This window comes from Meleagris gallopavo, chromosome 6, assembly GCF_000146605.3.
Source record: "Meleagris gallopavo isolate NT-WF06-2002-E0010 breed Aviagen turkey brand Nicholas breeding stock chromosome 6, Turkey_5.1, whole genome shotgun sequence".
Taxonomy (NCBI): Eukaryota; Metazoa; Chordata; class Aves; order Galliformes; family Phasianidae; genus Meleagris; species Meleagris gallopavo.
This window is the reverse complement of record NC_015016.2, coordinates 26,896,026-26,913,835: the sequence shown is the minus strand read 5'-3', so window position 1 is coordinate 26,913,835 and position 17,810 is coordinate 26,896,026. Positions and strand designations below refer to the sequence as shown.

At 35.5% G+C, this 17,810-nt stretch overlaps 1 protein-coding gene across 2 annotated transcripts in view; it reads left to right on the top strand.

The window, feature by feature from the left end:
- The window catches only part of AGMO (alkylglycerol monooxygenase), a 183,976-nt gene extending 169,450 nt beyond the window's left edge, over positions 1-14,526 (top strand). Inside the window, exon 14 of one of the 2 annotated variants that reach the window (XR_002116001.2) lies at positions 10,004-10,061. Coding sequence is in view for 1 of the 2 variants with exons in the window: in XM_010712730.2 (XP_010711032.1) it covers positions 10,004-10,084 (81 nt within the window). In the remaining variant the exon portion in view is untranslated. Of the gene's footprint in view, positions 1-10,003 lie in introns of both variants that reach the window. The other variant, XM_010712730.2, reaches the window with a different exon arrangement.
- Positions 14,527-17,810: the final 3,284 nt, after the last annotated feature.

The window sequence follows — 17,810 nt, the reverse complement described above, 5'->3', positions numbered from 1 at the left end:
TTTTTGTTTTGTTTTGGTTTTGTTTTGTTTGTTTTTTTTGTTTGATTTGTTTATTTTGTTTTTAATGTTAGAAATATGGTGGAGTGACAGCATTGGTGGACAAGGGAAAGGAGACCGATGTCATTTACCTGGACTTGAGCAAAGCCTTTGACATGGCCTTATCTCCAAATTGGAGGGATGTGGATTTGATGGGTGGACCACTCGATGGATAAGAAACTGGTTGAAAGGCCACAGACAGAGGGTGGTCATCAATGGCTCTATGTCCAGGTGGAGGCCGGTAACGAGCAGCATCCCTCAGGGATCTGTCTTGGGACCAGTGCTCTTTAACATCTTTATCAATGACATCGATGACAGAATCGAGTGCATCCTCAGCAAGTTTGCTGATGACACCAAGCTGAGTGGTGCGGTTGACACGGTAAAAGGAAGAGATGCCAATCGGAGGGACCTTGAGAGGCTAGAAAGGTGAGCCAGGGTGAACCTGGTGAGGTTCAACATGGCAAAGTGCAGAGTTTTGCACTTGGGCCAGAGGAATCCCAGGCATCCATACAGACTGGAAGGAGCAGTCCTTGAGAGCAGCCCTGCATAGAAGGACCTGGAGGTTTTGATAGATCAAAAACTTAACATGAGCCAGCAGTGTGCCCTTGCGGCTTGGAAGGCAAATGGTATACTGGGCTCCATCAAAAGAGGGGTGGCCAGCAGGGACAGGGAGGTGATTGTCCCCCTCTACTCTGCTCTTGTGAGACCCCATTTGGAATACTGAGTCCAAGTGTGGAGCCCCCAGTACAAAAAAGACAGGGAGCTGTTGGAGAGGGTTCAGAGGAGGGCCACAAAGATGATCAGGGGACTGGAGCACCTCCCCTATGAAGACAGGCTGAGGGAGCTGGGCTTGTTCAGCCTGGAGAAAAAAAGGCTGCGGGGTGACCTCACTGCAGCATTTCAATACCTAAAGGGAGCCTACAAGCAGGAGGGGAATCAACTCTTTACAAGGGTAGATAACAGCAGGACAAGAGGAAATGGTTTTAAGTTGAGGGAGGGGAGATTTAGGTTGGATGTCAGGGGGAAGTTCTTTACAAAGAGAGTGGTGAGGTACTGGAACAGGCTGCCCAGAGAGGTTGTGGATGCCCCGTCCCTGGAGGTGTTCAAGGATGGATTGGATGGGGCCCTGGGCAGCCCGGTCTAGTATTAAATGTGGAGGTTGGTGTCCCTCATGTGGCAGGGGGGTTGGAGATTCATGATCCTTGAGGTCCCTTCCAACCCTGGCCATTCTGTGATTCTGTGAAATAGGCATATGCACACCTATATTTTTTCTCTTAAATTCTAATTTCACTCTAATTTTGTAATGTAATAATTGATTCATTATTTCTTTCCCACTGGAGGCTTTTCCTTCAGGTTAGTTGTGTACCTTCCATGCTGAAATTCCATTTAGATTGTATTTCTTTAGTTTTCCTAGAAGAAAGTCTTGATGAGTGAGTAGGAAAATCAATGGCTTAGCCTATTTGAATACAACTGTGGTTAATATTGAATATAGCAACTTTTACATTATCAAAAGACAGTGAAATTTGGGAATGTGAGTTTCCCAGAGAGAAATAGAAATAATAAGCCAAAACACAGAGAAATTTTGTTGATAGTATGGCAAGAAAGTGACACATCAGTAGTCAGAAAGAGATCTGTTTTTTTTTTCCATGTACAGTAATGAACACAGGGCTGGACTGACCTCAGCATTTTTCTTTTCCGTGGAACTTTAAAAACAGTCACATTTTACTGCTTTTGGCTTCAAAAAGAGGGTTGGCCAGCATGTTGGGTGTGTTCTGTCTATCTTTGACTTGGACATGTATCTTCTATGGCAAGATTTTTCTGTATCACTGCATGTTAATGTATTTCCTTTGCTGAGAACAGCCTTCTATGTTCTCCATCTTTTTGATGAAAGGATTAATTTCTCCTAAAGACATATTGGCTTTTGAAGCAATCTTTGTGTCAAATGACTTTTAGCCTTGATCTGTCTTCCAGTCTTCCTTGAATACTTTTCTGGTAGTTTTTTGCTGTTTTCTTTCGTTTGTTTTTCTTTTTCCCACTGTACTGGAAATCCTTTCTGTTTCTGACTCAGTTGTTTTATCTCTCTCTGCAAATTCCTGTTCCCTTCTTTCACATTTGCCATTAGTCACAGTAGCAAGCTTTTTCCCATCACTTCTTTTTAACATCTGCAGCAAAGTTTTCCTGTCAGTGATCTAATGTCTGTGGGTTTATAGTTAAAAGCTGGGAATTTTTTTTTCTCTCCACAATGTGAATGTATTCTGATTTCAGAGCTTGTACCCAGTCAGCTTTCTCATAACAGCATATTTAGCACACCAGCCATCAGAGATCTTCTACTTTGCAGCCACCTTTGCCAGAGAGCTCCCAGCTGACATCACACACTTGGTTTTGCTCACCATCACCAATGCACATATGCACAATAGCCACACTCTGAAACAAAACCTATCTATGTAGAAACATATTTTATGCTCATTAATGATGGAGAGATTGGACACAAATTTTTCCTAAGATGGTGTTGTATTAAAGTGATATAAAAATGGAGGGATTCAGTTATTCCTGTAAGTGTTTATCAGGTGAATGTTACACAGTGAGGTAATGAACAATCCAAGTTTTGAAATGTTATAATTATAAATTTTCTTCATGTGTTCAAAGTGCAATCATTTTTTTGCTTTAATTTTCTTTTAAGTGAGCATGATAGCTTCAAGTGTAGGTCCATCCTGTCTGTATTTTAAATGAATTTGCCACGTTTTAAGTAAAGAACTACTGCACCACAGAAGGATTAAGTATAAAGTCATAGTGCCTATGGCTTTATAAAAACAGTAATATTACTTTTATCATGTACAGCAATATACATGTCCAATGTAGAGTATTGCATTATAAAGCATTCGGTTCTTTAAGCTAAAGGAGAACAATTTAAATTTGATTAAATGTCAGATCACTACAGTAAACTATTGATTAAAGGAAAACAAGCTTTATATTTCTTCAACAAGTGAGGAAAATATTCTCTTTGCATATATTTTAGCTTATGTTTTATAAAATTAAATATTTGGAGATATCTCTTTTACTCTCCAACTTGTGTTTGAGCTATAAGTGGTGCAGTCAGGTGTATGTAATTGTGCTACAGCTCTTGACAGGCATAAAAGTAATTGAGATATTTCATCTCAATAGGTACACTTCCTTTTTAAATGTTTAAAAAAATAAACTCAGCAGCTTTGGCCAAACTGGAACAGAACTATCTCAAATATTTTGTTTCTGCACTGAACAGCTATTAATAACTCTTTCAATCTCATTTGGCCTTGCAACCTGCAAAAAATTAAACCAGTATGCTTACAGACTGAGATATTTCTAAGATTTGTCATCTTAACTTTATGAAAGCTTTATTTTTAACTGTTCTCTTAAAGTATGCTAAGAATTTATTTATTTATTTATTTATTTATTTATTTATTTATTTATGCCCATTGTTTCTCATATTGAGAGAAAATGAAAGCTAGAAAAAATGCAGACCTTTTCATTTAAAAAAAATTTAAAGTTTGGAATTAGTTTTAATACTGTCGATCTATGTTTTTCAGCACTGCATTGTCAAAAATGTAAAAAGCATTATTTCACTGATTTTCCTTCAAGCATTGCACCCATCAACCAGTCTGGTGAGGTAGAGCTAGTTAGAACACCAGACACTGAACAAGTCCAATGATTCTCATCTCTGTTGTTCACTAGGAGCAAGGTATGGAGCCAGCAGTGAAGAGAGGTTCAGAGTGTGGAGTGGGTTTCCTTAAGTGATGGCATAGTGCTTGGAGTTTATGGCAAAACTGTAATGAAGAAAACTGGAGAAGTTTCTAGAGTGACCAGGAATGATAATTTTCCTATTTTTAAAACTTAAGCCCATGGATTCGTATATCTGTACACAATTTTTAATTTTAAGAAATACTTTCAAAAGAAGAACTTTAACCACTACAAGTAAAATCAGAAAGCAATTGCAAAGAGCTGCAAAATGTGTCTGTCAGATACATGTTTTTAGGTGATATGTCTTTCATGTGAATTTGAAAGTTTGGTTTTAGGAATATTATAAAGCCACCAGGTTTTTTGACATGTACCTAGACATAAACACGGGGACTAATAGGTAGATAGAGATGAGAGTTAATTTAAGGCTGACAAATACAAAAAGAGCAAATTGTGGCTCTTACTTTGTTTCCCAGAATTAGTCATTTAAAAAGATAATGGCAATATGGTGGTACAAATTACTGGTTGGAAACCTGGAGAATAGCACTGTAAGCTAAGAATATGTAATAGAGTAAATAATATGTTTGTTTTTTTTTTTTAATGTGAGATTTTTAAGCTCAAAAGATGATTGACAGTTTATAATTACTAAAGAATCTTTCTCAGAATTCCTTTTAAAAACCAGTGAAAAGGTGCAGAAGTTACTTTAGAGTGTTGAACATATAAGAAGACTTCAGTTTAACAGAGTTCTGCTTTAGAATGCAATTCAAAAAGGCTAAATATTTTAGAATAATTTAGGTATTTATGCATGGATTTAAGTAATTTACTATGGCAAGTGTTCTCAGATATTTCAGTAAAACATTTCGACAACTTTTGTACTGAAGATCATGAGGAGAGTTTATGTGTATGTTAATAAGTATAATGTTGATACCATCTCTAGCTTGAATTAGCTCAATGCAAGGTAACATGTGTGGAAGTTCCTGTTCATGATTGATCGCAGAGCTTCCTAGTTTCAGATTTTTGTTTTGCTTTGTTTTGTTTTTATTTTTGTCCTTTCAGGAATGAGGTAAAACATTCAGAATCCTAGTGTTTAGGTTGTAGATTGTTCTTTGACCCCAGAAGAAAGGAATATAATAAGTAACAATTCAATAGGATACATATACAAGTGATTTGAAAGGCCACAGTCTAGTAGGATTCAAGTTATTGTGCTGGCTGCACATAGGCTATTTTAGATCTGCTTGTGTGAAAATCCCTGTGTGTTTAGCTGAAGGATGCAAGGTGGTAGCTCAGGTGCAGTGCCAGGAAAGTCAGCCAACCTGGTGTTGTGCTGAGACTCTTAGCAACTTCTGTCCTTGCTAACTCAAGCATCTCTGCAGTGCATTTCATTTCATAGTGGGGATGTGTCCAGCTGTGAAAGCAACAGAAGGATATATATCCTGTCTCTATATCTTTCTCTGCCTTTCCTGGATGCGTAACATAGAACTTTTAGGATGTGGGGACATTTACAAACTATATTTTCATGCTTTATCTGGCGTTAGAGACTCACACCATATTTTAATAAAAGAATAAAGTTTAAAATGTTTAACAGAATCTGAAGATGATGTACATATTGCTTCTTTATTATCTTTTCATCATCTGCTAATTATGAAATACAAAACTAATGGAGTATATCATACCAGCAAGAATCCTGTCAATGAGTGAACTATTAATACAGTTTTGTGGAGCATAAAGGTACTTGGATTAATTGCATGTGTGCCAGCAATCATTAATACATGCTTTGTTCTGTGTATGGGCATACTGAACCTGCGAGATGTGTGCTGCACCAATAGTCTGAATGTGTATGATGAATCTTCATTGAGAATTTTCAGACATCCTGCTACTTCTGCAGAAATCTTGGACAAATGCTGTGAAACTTCTACTATTGTAGTTCCTTTCTATCCACAGTTCTCTCACCCTCCTCAAAAAATGATAATAATCTGATTCCCACTTTTTGGTTTCCAAGTATTATTATTGAAAATTGCTTACTAGTGCAGCAGTCTACTTAACCTGTGCGCTCTACAAGTGCTTTCTATACCTACTGCAAAAATCATGGTATTTCTCTACTAGCCTTAGACTGCTCATTTCAAAACATTGCACTGAGAATGATAATGCATGAAGCTGTTACCCAGGTCCTGACATCTCAGGACAGTAAACCTCTTACCCCTCCTTTGAGACATATATTTTCCATCTTCTCTGTGTAGTTCTGCACATTCTTTTTTACAAGTAGTCTTATATGGAGATGTGGGAAAACAGTGATAGTGTGAGTAAACTTGAGAAATCTATTTAACCATTTTGTTATTATATTCTATTGTTATTATATTATTATATTGTATTTTATATTAACTATCATATCAGTTTGTTCTCTCCATATTAACTAGAAAAGAATAGTTATATATAGAAACAGACTTCTCAATCTAAAAATTATTCTTAATACTCATAATGTAAAATGATTTCTAGTGCTTTTGGAGAGAAAGAATATAGAAAAACCTTTGCAATGTTTAATTTGCAATATCAGTTAAACAGTTTGCAGTGTCAGATTGAGAGGGCACATCATTGATAGAACTAGCCCTATTTTTTTATGTGAACAGTCAACCTCATGAAGTTTCTGAATGTGCTGATTTTCATGAACCCACCCTAGAGCTACTTGCGTACCCTAAATATAGTGGATTTGTTGAACAGATACAAACTACCCTTACAGTGAAATTTGGAATGAACTGCTCTGAGCAGAACCTGAGAAATGTCAAAGAATCATTGAATGATTAGGTTGGAAGGGATCTGATGACTTGTGGTTCAAAGCTTTTCCTTTCCTTAAACTAGGGGTATCTTTGAACACTTGTCTACAATTCTAGACCAGTGTCTAAATTCTGTTTAGATGAAGTCTGCAAGAAAAAAAACCACAGTGCTGTCTAGGCAACTCAGACCTACAAAAATCATTACAGAAAGAGAAAATGGCAGAAAATAACATTAGTGATCATTAGTAAAGCTAATCACACAGAATTGGGTGCCTGAATTTAGCTAATTATTTAAAAATACAGCTTAATAAATGTAGATCACTCTAGTGGGGATTTGTTGTGATCAGCAGACTCAATTCTGCATTCAGTCCATTAGCTAAGGTATCTTTTTCTTATGAATAATGTTGTTTACATTTCTGTAGACTTATTCACAGTGGGAACACAGGCTATATGGAAATTGAAAGACTGTAGGGAAGGAGATAATGTAAATATTTGGAAGAAGTCTGTCTTCCTCCAGCAGTCTAGAGGAGAGCCCATAATTAATTTGTAGTTACTTGAACAGATAAATATAACAAGTGCTTATACTGAGGTGGCAAAAATTTGCACTTTAACATTCCTGGATATATGTTTGTGAGAAATTCTGCTTTCAAGATGAACTGTTGCATTCTATAACTTTTGTTATCATAGTATTGTAGAATCATAGAAAGGCTTAGGTTGGATGGGACCTTAAAGATCAACTCATTCCAACCCCCTGCATAAGCAGGGTTGCAAGCCACCAGATCAGGATGCCCAGGATCCCATGCAACCTGGACTTGGATCCCTCCAGAGATGGGGCATCCACAAACTCTTTGGGCAGCCTATGCCAGCACCTCATCACCCTCTGAATAAAAAAATTCTTCCGAAAATCTTGATCTTGCCTCTTTTAATTTGAAGATATTCCCCCTTGTTCTGTTACTGTCAGACCATTTAAAAAGTCACTTCCCCTGCTGCTTGTAAGCTCCCTTCAACTATTGGAAGGCCACACTTGTGTCTCCCTGGAGTCTTCTCCAGCCTAAACAATCCTAACTCCTTCAGCTTGTCTTCATAGAAGTGCTCCAGTCCCCTGATCATCTTTGTAGCCCTCCACTGGACCTGTTCCACAGCTTTACATCCCTCCTGTAATGGGGCTTTCTGGCTTGGACACAGTACTCCAGATGGGATCTCACAAGGGCAGAGTAGAAAGGGACAGTCACCTCCTTCACCCTACTGACCACCCCTCTTGATGCAGCCCAGGATGCAGTTGGCCTTCTGGGTTGCAAGCGTACACTGCTGGCTCATGTTCAGCTTTTTGATATTTAATAGTATTTGTGGAGGAACTTTTATCAGTGTAAAAACAAGAAAGCATTCTCTTTAATTTATATTTTTGTTTCAAAATTGACTAAATTAGGAAACTGATATATAAATATTTTTCCAAGAGGCAAATAGTAGTCAGTTTGGACCACTTGAGAAAGAATGGTAATTTATGTGAAAAATGTAAATTTATGTAAAAATTTAACTGTAAAAGGAAAAAACAAGCTAACAAACAAAAATCACACTTAGGATCCTAGAAAGTTGAACGGAAAATTCAGAATATCTATATATAAGTTTCAGGAACTATTTTTTCTCAAGTACGTTAAAAAAAATAACAGTCAGTTATAGTTTAAGTCTCCCGGTGAAATGCTCTTCTACAGCGTCCTGCTGCCCACACTACTGTCTGCTCTGAATTCTGGCATGTATTAGCTTGGTTTTCCATTACTGTCATCTCCTGACTGCACCATTTATTCAAGTGGGACAAACCTTTTACCTCCAGAATACGTAGCAGTAATCAGAAGAAACTGAACTCCAGCCCCAATAGCAAGTTTCTGCTTGGATGCCCCATACAGCTGGCTCTTATAGGTCAGCATTGTAGCTATAGAGCCAGCCAGAATTTGTGTCATGGAAGGGAGGATGTGGCCCCTTCATTTTTTCCCTGATTTTTTTTTTTTTTCCTCAACCTCAAAGCATTATTATTTCATGAATACGTTATTTTCCATCGAGTATTGGCAGTCCTGACATTGATAGGCAGTGAATCAATACTGTTATAGAATGATGAAGCCAAACTTGTTCTGCAGATCCACAGTGTGCCTGATGTGGTTTTTTATTCTGGATGTAATAAATGCAATTTGAAGAATGCCCCCACAGGCACTGATTGCATGCTTTATGAAAATCATAATGAATAATTTAATTAAGAAAGAAGAAAATGCATTGCTCTATTTTTAAAAGAAGAATTCACCCAACATGTTTTTTTCATTTTCAGCCTATAATAGCAATAACCATCTTTAGCTGAGGACATTTCCTGGGGCTTAATGGCCCATAGCTGTACTTCTTCAGGTGATCATCATCTCCCAGCAGTCATTAATCCCCTACAAATGCCCTGCATTTCAGTCATTAAATGTGCTTAAGAATGCTTCTGAAAATGAAATATTTCTATATTTAATGTGTCTTCCAGGAATAGAAGTGATCTTTTGAGGTGAGGAATGAAAAGAGTTTAGTAGCATGTCAGAGAAGTACTAATTATGACAAGTGGATAAGATCTGTTTCTCGAGATAGTATGACAAAGAGTTTTTCCACAGTCAGAAGATATTATCATTTTATGTGTGCCACAATTCACATGGATTGCAATTGCATAACAGGCAAATCAGAAATGCAGATAGTTATTTAAAATTGTTTTTCTTCTACATCAACATCGCAGTGTAGAAATAAAGCAAATCTCACGAAATAAGAAAAGCATGTGCCTGCAGCACTGCTCCACTCCGTAGCTGTAAAATTGAGTCATGAGGTGATGCACTCAGATTTTACAAAGTGACAACACAGGAAAAAAAAAAGTTAAATTTTTCTGAAACTCCAATAAACAAGTATTTTGGTGAGAATTTTGAGAGTCTTTCTTAAAAATGAGACCTATAGCACTAATAGTGTCATCAGAATTTCTAAATACATAACCTATCCTTGGTCAATTAGAATTAAAATCTTCAATGAGAATAGTTGAAGAGAATTTTTCTTGAAAGATAATTTTTTTTTATGAGATTGGAGTTGTGTTACTTTCATGCTAATAACTATGCAGTGTACAGATAGTTTGAGGTTTTACCTGTCCCAGATAGGTTGTGAGGGGAATCTGACTTCATTCCATCCCATGCAGAATTAGTATCTCTTAGGTATTATGGTCATTTTTATTTATATTGCACATACAGGCTGCCAGTTACCATGTTTTGATGCCATTCAGAAAGAACAAATGGAAACAAGAAGAGTAATAGAAAAAGAAAGCATGCTTTCTTAAGGTGAATTTATCAGTATGCCTAGAATACTTCTGTAATTTTCCCCCTTAGGAGTTTCGTGCTTTTATACACTCATGTTACCAGATAAATATAATTTTTAAAGTATTATGTATGTATGTATAAATGATAATGCTTATCATTTTAAATTTTGTGTTGTAGGTCTTGTTTTCCCTCTGCATTGCATTCTGGGGAATTCAAACTCTGAGGTGGATTACTTCATCTAAAGATAAACATCTCTGAAAGAGCAGATCTGACACCACTTGAATTATGGAAACAATGCTTCGGAATAACCTAAGTTCCTTGGAATTAATCAGCTATGACTCTTACTGAATCATAGTCATTTTACATATGATAGAAGGGGTTTGATTTCATATGAAGATTTGAAAGATTAATTGGGAAGTGAATTTATTTGATTTTTAAAATATTTAATTTACCTCTCTATTTAAATAAAATGTTCATTCATAACATTTTTTTTTGCAAAGTATCACCGTGTCATAGAAGCCATTAAAACTAGTGTAATTTTTCAGTATGTTTATTAGTAGTTAACCATATGTGAAAAGTATTTTCAGAATAGGAATATTTAAAAACATATTTGTAGCAATCTGGTATAAAGCAACCGGCTGATATATGAATATCAGTTTTTCCATAATGATCATGCACAGTTTGGTGTTCCTAGCATACAGCTACATGAAGATGTATAGTTGAGGCAAGACAATTATTAAAAACAGCATGATAAAATATCTCAAAATAGTATGAGTTGAAATATCTTCAGAAAAGTTGACGGATATATGCATTTTAAAACACAGGCTTTCAGTTTAGACTGAGTTATTTAAGGAGTACACCTGCAGTTGCCAACCTTAGATACTGATCAAGCCAGCACTTGCACACAAGTATCCCATTCACTAATGTTACTCACATGACAAAATATTTGCAAGGCTGGGCCCTTAATTCCTTGTAATTTCCTGTGGAGGTGATCTCAGGGGAGATGCACATCTTTCAGGAGCTGCTGGAAAGATGGTTTCTACTAAGATAGGAAAATTAAATACAAATGGTAAAGGGAGTCTCCAAACAGCAGGACTGGCAAAAATACTGGAGCTAGGTTGTTTTTCTTTCCTCACACTCTTCCAACTTCTACTTGGCTCCAGAACTTTTAGTAGTGTTTAAAGTCAAGTAGCTAAAAAATGCAAACTGTCTTGCATGCTTCAAGCTAGCAATAATACTTGGATTAAAAATGGGATTGTTTTGTTTTTCTTTCATTCCATTTTTTTTTAAGATAGTAAGGGCATGCTAACTAACTTCACATATGAAGCCAGCCTATTTTTAATTAACGCTCAGTCTTTAGCCATAAAAGATGCCATAGACTATGTAATTAGATGTTTCCAATAAGTCATCATTCAGACACTGAAGTTATATAAATGAAATCGCAACAGTGTTTTAAATTACTCTGTATTTAGATCAAGTGACTTTTGCCCATCACTTTGTCTTAAATATTCAACTGAGAAATTAGGTGCTTGTTCAATTAGATGTACGAAGATCTGGGCTGCAAAGTAAGGATGATACCTTCTTAACTTGAAGGCATGTTTAAATGAAAGATTTACTTGTGGATCTTCTTCACTGTAAATAATGAGAAGATTAAAAAAAATTGCCCTATGAAAGCAATAAAGGTAATCATATTTAAAGTACTTATTTAAAAGTTTAATTTAAACATTTACTCATAACCTGGTGTAAGTAAATGTCTATTTAAGAAATGAGTGGATAAAATTGTATACCCCTGAGTACAATCTCATGATTAACATACTTGTGCAGCAGCCAGGAGTTTTACCATTTCTGACCAAAACTTACCATCTCTTTGCCTGAATTTGCCCATCTGTGAAATCACAGTGATGGCAATAATGATTGTGTCTCTTGCCATAATTAAGGTACAAAATTTGGATTGTTTCAATACAAAACTATTATTTGATATTTAAGAAAATGTCAGAATCTGATTCCAGAAGTACATCATGATCTACTAACATTTTAATTTACTTCCTAAGTTAGTACACCTATACTTTGAAAATTTGTAACAGTGACATCAACATTACCCCCCCAAAATTGAGGTCAATTTAGTGACAGTACTATAATATACAGGATAATGGGTTAATATCTTCTAGTTTTCTCTTGGGCAGCTGAGTTAAACTCTGTTTATCTGTATTTTTTCTGCAATGAAGTTTCAACTTTCTGTGTTACCAGTTGTTCTTAAGACACTGAAAATCTGCATTTTAAAATCCACAGTCTTTGAAGGAAAATAGTGAAGATCTAAATTAAATTTTAAAGATGTCATGATGAATTCCGTTAACTTACATGACGTAATCAAAGGAATGTGACTTCAAAAGTAAATTCAGATTGAGATATACATATCTCATGCCTATCAGTTTTCAGAGATGTTTGGACAAAGTCCTCACTAATATGCTTTAATCCAGCCCTGAAGAGGTCACGCAGTTGGACTAGATGATCTTTGAAGGCCCACGCCTAGACCTAGAACAGAACTATACTATTCTATATAAATCACCATTTTCTTATTCTATCACTTGCTTACAAAAAAGTGACAAAATACAGATACAAAAGACAAATTCAGAAGGCACAGTAGTTTAAGTAATATGTTATTCAAGAGAGAACTGTTGTACCTGTATGGGATCCATTCTAATAAATTAATTATGCAAAATACAGACATGAGATATAATCTAACTGTATAATGTACATAATGTCTCTTAGAGAGACTGAACTCTACAGAAGCCTTACTTTTTTTTTTAAGTCTCTCACTTCGCAGCTTGTTGGGAATTTGGAAATGAAACATTCCTCTGTTTGCCACCCCAATTTGGCCAAATTTTCTGAGGGTACCTACCACTGGGAATATCTTACATGTCTAACAGGGCTAAGTCCCTTTTAAAAATTTGTAACTTAGTCATTAAAACAGAGGCCAAATTCATTTCCTCTTTCCAAGAAGTTTTAAAATTATTTCCTACTTCCAAGGACTGTTGCCATTGTGTATATTTTATCTGAAAGTATGATATAGGAGAGGAGCAACTTGAGAGAATGATTCCTATGGCTGGAGACTCAAAGAAGCTTGGTGTATTGGATATCCCAGTGCCCTGTATTTTATAGCAAAGTCCACTATGTATGTATAAGCGATTCTTTGGTTACAGAATGGAAGTTAGAGTTTGCCTTTCCCGGAAAAGAGTTTCATGGATAGGCTTGTAGAAACACTCTTGACTGCATCATTCTCCTGTTAGCTATGTGATAGGTAGCTATATCTCTATTAAGCTGCTTCTCATAATTTTATAATAGAAACTACTTTAATTTTTAGGTACCTTAAACCTTCTATCTAGTTCTAGAACTTAGATTTAGTTCTACTGTCTCTATTTTTGAATCAAGAGGCTCTCGAGGCCAGCTGGCTAGTGAATTGAATTATGCATCATTAATATATTATATAACATTAATTGAATGAATTAAATTCTGACTACAAACATTACTTGTCATTAGGATATATCTTCTTTCCTCATATTTTTAGTATTTCATGGCTTATTTATTTATTTGTCTACATGTTTAGTTCCAACAATTGTAGGAGAATTACATGAGAGATTAGTGAACAAAAAATATATACATATTTTTGTTTAACAGACGTTGTGCAAATAACTGTTTTTCTTTTAGAGATCCACTGTTCTATATCGCTGGAAACAATAATGTTCTGCAAGCTAAAGCCCTAGTATCACATGTCCAAGTCAAAAACATTATAATCACATTTGTAGTATATGCAGTATTGCTTAAGACTTCAATTTGGTTTTGTTTATCTTTAAAATTCCCAGTGTCACACACCTTTGGGAGAAAACTAACAATCAACAGAATCTTCTTTTTCTTTCAGCAAGTGTTAAACAGTGACTTCCCTTACTCTTTCCAGCTGTTGTGTTACATCCTTACACAAGCTCTTGCCCAAAGTTTGTACACATCAGTGTCATGTTAACTGAAAATCCAGAGGTAAGCAGCTGAATCTTTTGTTCCCTGACTGTGACACTGAAGTCACTGAAAATTCTGTTGCTGTTCTTCGTATTGGAACATTCCCTATGTAGAAACAAGAATGTTGCAATATTCACTGCAACTCAAGCTTTGGTACAGAGCATTAATTAAAAGCAGCGTAGTTGTGCAGCTACTTGTCTCTGTAAGCTGCTGCATGGTTTTCTTTGTGCTATGTTAAAATAAGAGTCGTTAGGGAGATAAACAGTGACGTGAAGTTACAGCTGTGTGTTCTACATTGCAGTTAGTAAGCTGCTTCACTCAACTCTGTGAGATTATGGGCATTGTTACCTAAAATTTTCTGAAAGAAAGGAATTGATCACATGATATATTTTGAAGTTTCTCTTTAAAGGCAAACAAAGACATATTTCTCTGAGATTTCAGGATTTCATATTACGTAATTAGACAATACAAAGCTGAGTGGCACTGAAGTGTAAGAGTTGTTCAGAATTTTCATCTTAGATCTTTAGGTTTTGGTACATAGAGCTGTGACTCAGACATGGAGTTCATTAGGGAGAGCAGAAAATAATTAAAGCATTGCTGTATCTTGCAATATTATGTAAACTATGTTGCCCATAGATTATGTTTTCCTTAAACTCTGCCTTCTGGAATCCTATAAATGCTGATTTTATTTTGTTTTGTTTTAATTATTTACATTTATTATGAAATGTTTCTAACTGCAAAAAACGAGTCATAGAAGTTTCAAAATCCAAAAGACAGATAATAAGATTTTAGCAAATAATATTTTAAAATACTTTCCTTTTTAAACTAGTAATTACTTGAGGCGTGACTAGCGAACTCTTGGAATAGCTAATGCTGAAAATGGGAAGGGGAAAATGGGAAAAAACTATTCTTGGTCACTCTTTTTCCATAAGTCCTCTGGTTTCAATATGAGAAAATATAACGAGGCAGAGTTTTCTTGGGTTTCCTGGTTCTCTGCTTGTATTTAGGCTATTAAGTTTGGGATTAAAACAAAATGATCCAAAGAACAGACACTTCAAGGGCCCAGGGCCCACTACCCTAAGTCATACTGGGGTCATGTAGCCTCTCACTTCTACCAGGTCTGTTCAATGCAAATAAGAGATAAATTGTATACTTCAGGATTCTGTGTTTCTGAGAAGAAAATGAGTGTAAAAATACAGAGTTCAAAACTAAGTTGCAAATCACAAGGTAAAGTAAAATAAGATATCTTACATATTGGAGCAGGCTTCCATATTAATAGGGCCAATGGAAAACTTGGCTCAATCCTTTGTCATTTTTGCCCCACCTATGGAAAACAGCAGAAAAATGTGGAAATATTGAGTAAGAATGAACTGCTGAGTGTCCTTGTGTTCATGGTTTGGCAAAGAAAAGTGATACAAAATGAATCCTCTCTTCCCCCCCCTTTCTATATTTTTTATGCTTCATCCTTCATTTCAGCCTGTCTCTTCCCCTCCTGTGTTTATTTATCAGAACAAAAAAAAGTCTCTTTCTTGTGCTTAGTTGTTGTTTTGTGTGTGTGTGTGTGTGTGTCAGTTGGATTTTCTGTGTTTTTTTTTTCTTGTTTTTCTTAATGTGTAGATCAACCTAACAAAACTATTTCCGTACCCCCATTGAAAGTTATTGTTTTTTATTGATGAGAGCCAAATATATTTATCTAAAGATGACTACTTTACTGTTCTTATTAGTCAACTGGTTCATCTGGTAATCAAAACACAGAGTGCAATGCTCATATATTTTTAATGTTACGTTTATTTATTTTGTATATGTCTGCCTAGCTTCCTCTGATGAGTCATTTTCTATTTCCATGCCAGTAACATAGCACAGTCCTTTTATATTTTCTACTCCCTTTACTGATTCTTTGGTACTAATTCCTTTCTTTTTTTTTTTTTCTCATCAGTGCTGTGCTTTAGCTATCACTGGATGACTTTGTCTTAGGAAGTACTACTGCAGTTTGTATGCACTGTATTTTAACCTGCTGATTTTAGTGTAGCAGAGAAAGAGTCCAGTAGTAATAATGCTTGATTAAACAGTTTGAATGAATGAAGAAAATCATGGAACATTTTAAACACTATGGAATTTATGGTGATTCTCCTACTTAGATTTTTCCATAAACCTTGAACATGTGTACTTTATCTGCACATAAATTATAGAAATATTTGCCAAGAAATAAAAATACCATATGAAGACAACTGAATCACACTTTTTAGATTGAAGAATAACCTATTAACTTACTGTGTGTGATCATGTCTCATGATAGTGTCTATCTACATTGAGGTCACAAGCCTGTTTTTTTAATATAATGGCAGTTCTTCTCTGCTTCAAGTAGCGGCTTTTGTGTTTTCAGTTCTGACAGCCTTTTACCTTCTCTCCGCTTATGACTCATAGCTGACTCATTACCTTTAATCATTCTGAAAGCACAGATTTTATTTTTACTCTTCTGTTAATCACAGTGCAAGAAAACGCTTTGAGAGAGGGTGAGGTGTTGTAAACTGCATCATTGTAGGTACCAATATGCTTATTTCTGGAAAACTCTAAGTACTCCAGTTCCCTGTGCATTACCGCAAACTGAATTCCATAGTGATGTCTAACAGGGGAGCCTGGTGATCAGGGATCAGTGGGAGAAATAAAAGGGTTGATTCTGCGACTATAACAGCGATGTTTGCCACTGAAAATCAGAGCATCTTTTATTTTCTTATATAAAAGACATTTTCCATTAAATATGGCTGTTATAGAGGAATAATATACTCTTGTCTTCATGGCTAATAATGAGATATATAGCTGTTTTTTTTCTGTGTTAGCAGTATTTCTGTTATGAGAAAAATCTTAGAGTATCTTCATGCCTATGATATTTCTTACATACATATCACAATACCTAGGCAGCAGAGATACTTGGGACATATAGAGATCCTGCTGGAACAGATTTTATCTCATGTCCTTTTTTAGCAAGGAGAAATTCAAACTTAAGAGGGCCAACCCAAACTGCAGGGTCATGTTTTCCACTTGAACTTTTTATTTTTTAATGGTTTCAGCAGTGAAGAGATTTCATACAGTCCTCATCCTCAGGTTCAATGCTGCAGAAAGAAAACAAGAAGTTCTCCATGAAACTGTGCTTTAAGTAAATGTAAACCTAATGGGTCTTCTAATCCATAGTAGAGTTTTTTTCTGCCTGTCAAGAAAGTGAAATAATATGCTGGTGGATTTAAGCATTTTTCATGTATTTGCAACGCACATTTTCACAGTCCTGTCAGATTTTGTTGCATTTATTTGCAAGATAATGAAATTAGGTAAGATGTAGCTCTGGCCAATGAAACGTAAAAAGTGTCCACTAAACTGCAGTATAGAGCTACCTATCATATTTCTCTTATTTAAGAGGATGGGTATACAGGTTTGTATACAAAGCTTGTGAATCATCAAAATCAATTTTATCTGATAGATGCAATGAATTTAAAATATAAGTATTTTTTCTTTTTTTCCCACAAAGAAGAAAGGTTAAAATAATATGTTTTCTTGATACTATTTCACAAATAAAGTAGTTGTAGGCAGTGTAATACAAAGTAATAGCTATGGAACTAATTTTTTTCGATGTATTGAAGAAATTCAAAAGTGACTTGCTGTCAGATTATAGGAGGAAATAGCATTAATAATAGCTAATATTACTGTTAGTAAGTGTTAATAAGTATTAGAAAAATTGATAATTCTATTATTAATATCATTAAAAGTAACTCAGTGGTTCAGTTGCACAGTTTGAGCTCCATCAAAATTGCCAAAAATGTGCAATGGGATGTTTTTGTTTTTTCTGGAACATTTTCTGGAACTTATGGAAAATGTAGTTATTTAGTCTAAATATATTCTGTGGAAAATACTCAACTGTAAGACCCATTTTCCTGTTAGGAGGTTTCAAAGCAACAGAATTAGTAGTGCCTGAATCCTTGGGCAT